At 41.9% G+C, this 5,612-nt stretch overlaps 1 protein-coding gene across 1 annotated transcript; it reads left to right on the top strand.

Annotated features, from left to right (window-relative positions):
- Positions 1-2,026: 2,026 nt before the first annotated feature.
- On the top strand, positions 2,027-4,106 carry TEX38 (testis expressed 38). The gene is made up of 2 exons (XM_034780241.1): positions 2,027-2,042; positions 3,604-4,106. The coding sequence occupies exons 1-2, from the start codon at positions 2,027-2,029 to the stop codon at positions 4,104-4,106; spliced, it is 519 nt and encodes a 172-aa protein (XP_034636132.1).
- The last annotated feature ends 1,506 nt before the right edge of the window (positions 4,107-5,612 follow it).

The following is a 5,612-nucleotide window of genomic DNA, read 5'->3' as shown; positions in this document are numbered from 1 at the left end:
GCCTCCAACCCCCGCCGGCTCCGCCGCGCTGCCCGCACCAGCGTTCCGGGCAACCAAGGTTCCGGAAGGGGCGGGTGGCGGTGGGGGAGGGATTAGGCGGTAGAGCTGGGGAGCTCTGTATTCTACAGCACATGGGGAGCCCAGAGCTCAGGCACCCAAGAGTTGAGTGGCTCTAGGAGGTGGCTATGGGGCCTCATCTGGATGCTGGGTGGGGGCAGGGCACAGGGGGCTGTGTAAGTCCCTCCTGCTTCATGACTATCCTATTACCCAGTGGTTCTCAACCAGGGGTACCTGTTCCTCTGGGGGTACGCAGAGGCCTTCCTGGGGGTACATCAACCCAGCTAAATAGTTGCCTAGTTTTACAACAGGCTGCATAAGGACTAGTGACATCAGTACAAACTAAAATTTCATACAGACCTGGACTTGTTTATACTACTCTGTATACTATACACTGAAATGAAAGTACAATATTTATACTCCCATGGCTTTATTTTATAATTATATGGTAAAAAGAAAAAGTTAGTCATTTTTCAGTAACAGTGTGCGGTGACACTTTTGTATTATGTTGTGTCTGATTTTGTGAGCAATCAGTTTTTAAGTGAGGTTAAACGGGGATGGGTGAGAGACGACACCATAAGATAAATCAGGCTTGGAAAAAGGGTACAGTAGTCTGGAAAAGTTGAGAACCACTGCTATCGCTCACCAAGTACACACAGTGAATCTGTGATCAAGTGATTTTGGGGGAGGGACTGAAAAATCTCTTCCCCCACTGAAAACTACAGAGTTAGGCCAGGCTGTAAGATTCAGCTGTAAAGGCTCCTGGCTGTATGATCAGTAAAAAGCCAGAGGCTTCTGCCAAGATAAGTCTGTGTATGGGGTGGGGGGCATGCTGAGTAAGTAGGCTTGGAAGGTTAGATTATTATCATTGGTAACTGTCCATGAACATCAGTTTCACCCAAACCCACCCACAAATCCACAAAAAATATTTCCATAACAATTGAAATGTACAGATAAGTAAAGTAAGGAAAAATGCTGCTTTAGAACTTATTAGAGATTGATGTAAGGATATTTACTTTGTATATTTTGATATGCGCTGTTGGTAGTTTGTGTTTTAAAAGCTTTAACTTTTAGAATCTCAACAGCTACTGTCATTAAATAATTTTCTCCCCCTTCCTTTCCCTTAACTGTGAAAATTTAAATTGATAAAAATAAAAAATGCTTAAAAATAAACATATCTATCAGAATTATATACTGTAGATACAACAATCAAATCCTGCCAAGCCTATGACCATACCACCCCAAGTCTCTGCTGTGTATACAGTGATAGATCAGCCTCTGGCTTCGGTGTTAGCTGGAAGAGTTTCTGTCTTTGCATAGAGTAAGGCTTTGTCTACACTATAATTTTGTTGATAAAACTTCTGTTGGTCAAATGTGAAAACACCCCCCCCGATCAACATAAGTTACACCGAGAGAAGCACCAGCCCGTGTGGACAGCACTATGTTGGTGGGAGACGCTCTCCCACTGACATGGCTATCGCCGCTCGTTGGGGGTGCTTTAATTATGCCGACAGGAGAGCTCTTGCCTATTGGGATGGAGTGGCTACACGGGAGACCTTAGAGTGGCGCAGCGGCAGTGATACATCTGTGCTGCTGTAAAGTCTCTAGTGTAGACATAGCTTTATTCACACTTCTAGTATCAGCTTCATGCCTTTTAAAGAGATATTTCCAACAGCCACAATATGGGTTTATTTTATGCCACCAGATATTGAGGCCCATAGCCCCAGGAGTGCCCTGAACACCCCAAGCTGATGTTCTAGCTCCTTCTGATGCAGCTGCAGCAGTAACCATTGTTTCATTGTGAGACCTAGAATGCTCAGCTGCGGCAGTTCTGTTACATCAAAGGCATCGGCTGTAATCTCAGTGTGTGTGTGCTTCAAACTCCCTCCTTTCCTCCCCGCTCCAACCAACCAACACAGCCCTGTGATTATTACCCACACCTCTTTGAAGAGCACGTTGTAGGTAAACAATGATTATCCCCAGCAGTGAGTACCATATTTACCATCTGAAAACTAGTCATCAATTTTCTATTACCTCCTTAAGATGTTCTTTTTTCTGAAACCTCAAATAATAATATTGTGTAAGTGAAATGGGCTAGCAAATGAGATCACTCACCCATCCTGCAGACTACTACTTACGGTTAAATGGAATCTTGCTGCTATCTTGTGACAAGTTTTAAGAAATGCCCCTGTTCCCCAGAAATTTGGAAGGTGACATTAGCAAGTGATTGTCTGAAGAGGCAATATTTCCATCTAGATTCTTTAACATCTATAAATTTTATTAGCTTTAATTATGGACTGCAGATAGATTTGCTATGTTGAAAAGGTTTTTTGGTAACACCCACAGCCATAGGTTTTGAGGCACGAAGGACCCAGTATGTTCATCTAACTGGAACTCCTCGTAACACATGCCAGAAGTTCACTCTAATTCCTGCACCCAGCTCATAATTGGCCCTCTTTACTTGCCTGGTGATAACACCCATCAACCAGATCCCACTCTTTGTGTCTCCTTGCTGCTGACTATGCACTGTTTGTGCCCCCACAGACTGAAAGCAGCTCTTTCAATTAGACAAATAGTTTCCCTGGTGCCTTTACTAGAATAGCATGTGCTGACATTACATTTCTTCCTGAAGGATCCCCAAGTACTTCACATAGTAACAGCCTTGCTACTTTTGTGCAACAGGGTAGATTTTTGAGGCAGAGACCAGGCCCTTCCCTTACCCAAGATACCACATGGCCTTTAACATGTGGATCCCCAGTCACTGGAGGTTTTTAAGAACACCTGTCTGCAACGGTCTGGGTTTACTTGGTCCTGCCTCATGGGCAGGGCAGATGGACTGGTGACTTCTTGAGGTCCCTTCCAGGTCTACATTTCTATAAGTATACACAGAGTAGACAGGTCTTTATTTTTTAAAAAGATTTCCTCAAGACTTTTACACCAACTGCATGGTCCGTCTAAACTGGCACTTCTGGGATTTGAACCTGGCTTTCTAGATAGCCAGGGGAAAGTCTAAATACAGAGTTGGATTGGTTTAACTAAAGGGGTTACTTAAAACACATTTAGTAAAACCATTGCAAAAAAGGCTGCGTGGACACTTAGCTTAAGTCAATAAGGAACAGTTTAAGCCAAAGAAAGAATGTCCAGACAGGGGGTTACACCAGTTTCAACGGGTGCTCATTTGTGCAGGGCAATCGCGTACATGTTTTAAAGCTGCAGTTTAGGTTCACTCAAATGGACCCTAGTCAGATTATATTTTTAGAATAATTAACACTCCAATGTTACTTGAACCCTAGCCTCAAGCACCAAGATCCACACATACAAAACAACTGCAGCTACTAAAAGATAGAAAGGGAGAGGGGGAAATTCTCTCCTATATTTAAAGGAAGTGGGTTAAAAAAATAATCAAATGACTGACCACTTAGTGTCATTTATAATAGGATAGCTCCAAAAAGGCCCTAATCAAACGTAAGTCTCCTATCGTGCTGGATGCTGCACAAATGCATTAATAGAGCACCAAAGAGCTTACCCTCTGCTCTTGCTTTTCAGGTTGGCTGCCTCTCTACTTTGCGAGCCTAGGGCTATGTTACATCTTGATATTCAGTAGCATGTTTTTCTTTCACTGGAAGAAAGTCGTCCAGCGGGAGCAACGTGCAAAAGCCTGGGTTGAGCTGATGAGGAGCGAAACATTCTTCCCCAATGCAGTAGTTCACTGGGCTAACAAGAGAGCTCATTATGGGATTAAAGCAGAGGTATGCACTCCCGAGTCCAGTGCCAGCCCAAAACAAAATGGCAAAAGCTTTGACAGACAAAACACAGGCAGGGATGGAGCTTTCTTCCCTTCCCTCACGGGTTCATACAAACTGGTGTTTCAGGAACTGCCATGGGCTCGTTCACCCTCCAGCCTGCCACCGTTGCTCCATCATTCAACCTCTTATCCTTTTTCAGCCACTCCATCAAGGACTGTTCCATTCAGCTCTCTTCCTAATGTAACGAAGTCAGGAAATGGGAGATGCCACCTCAGTAACAGCAACTCTGCTTGTGAGATATAACTCATGTCAGACCCACAGTGGACTGCATCATTTGGGATGGAAACCAAAATAAAACAGAGAAAACTTCTTAAAGTCAAATAAAACAAGCTACTGTCACCAGAATACTTTCAAAGGCCCCTTAAATGGGTTTTCTTTGTTACTCACAAGACATGTAGGGGCTGCAGTAGAGATATTTCCGCCTTTGAGGGAATTAAACCTGAACAACCCCAATTTCAACTTCCTATATGTACATCTCCAGTTAGGATTAAACTGGCTATTTGATTCCTCATGAAATCTCCACAAAAGCCATTTGCCCCGCTTGGCAGTTTGCTTTGCATCTTCACATCATTCTGACTAGTATAGAATGCACCTTCTCTTATTTTCATGTCCAGGCCCCTGACCAAAGCACTGTATCAAAATAAGCAACTGAGAGCTTACCCCAGCAATTTACTGAGCTGCAGACCCCTCCCCCTTTTCTTGAGGTTTCATTAAAAAAAAATCAGCCACATAGGAATGGCGTTTTTCATCCTTTCACTCCAAATCACATAACCCCAGCTATGGCTGGATTGGGTAAGAGTGGCAATCCATGCTAGAGCCTTATTTTGTGTTGCTAGTTTAATTATGGAGAAAGTTTCTTCATAATTAAGGTTATAACCATGGTTCCATTATAAACTAGGGGTGAAATCCTGGCTCCAATGAAGTCACAGAGTTTTGACATTGATTTTTAATACAGCCAGGATTTCAATCCTTGAAGGCTGAGGGAGTTTGAATATCAATTTAGGCTAGGACCTTAGTTTGCCCATCAAAATATGCATGGTTAATGTTAGATTGGAGCAGAATTTTCCCCACATACATTTTGGGTAATTTCCTGAATGTTTTAAAAGTTTGAGATGCCCCTTTAAAAAAACAAAACCAAAAAAACCCAAACTTTTTTCCAGCCACCTCTAGTTTGAAAGCTGAAAGGACAACACTTAATTTTGTCTAGAGAAACTTGTCTGTAATTTTTTAGAAAGTATTCGTAACTCCTTTTTATCCCAATCATGGAAGACACTGATGAAAGAATTGCCGCAAACATCATCACTTTCCAAGTATAAAGCATTTCTTTGTTCTTGCCTTCAGTAGCACACACAGCAGATACAAACTAATTAAAATCACAATTTTCCCCTTGGCGAGGAAAAAGGGAGGAAAAATTACACATAATAAATGTCTGTCACATTGCTTAATGCACTTCTGGAAGGTACTCTAATACTATGATACTCTGATACTATGGCAACAAGGGTGGAATAAGAACCTGAATAGAATAAAAAGGTTTTTATCATCAGTACCCATGTGCTGAAGTTGAACATTTGAAACACCAGGGAAAGTGAAGCTGATCTCAATTTTCAATGTCTTCTCACTTTTTTTTTTAAATTTTATCTGCTTATCATTCTAGTGCTGTTTATTCCACAAATGATTTACTCAAGTACACACTAAAAAAATGAAATATTTTATTTAGATAAATTAAACAGTTATGTTACATGATGACAT

This window comes from Trachemys scripta, chromosome 8 (genome assembly GCF_013100865.1).
Source record: "Trachemys scripta elegans isolate TJP31775 chromosome 8, CAS_Tse_1.0, whole genome shotgun sequence".
NCBI lineage: Eukaryota > Metazoa > Chordata > Testudines > Emydidae > Trachemys > Trachemys scripta.
Note: the sequence above shows the minus strand (reverse complement) of the source record. Positions and strands in the feature narration are given on the sequence as shown.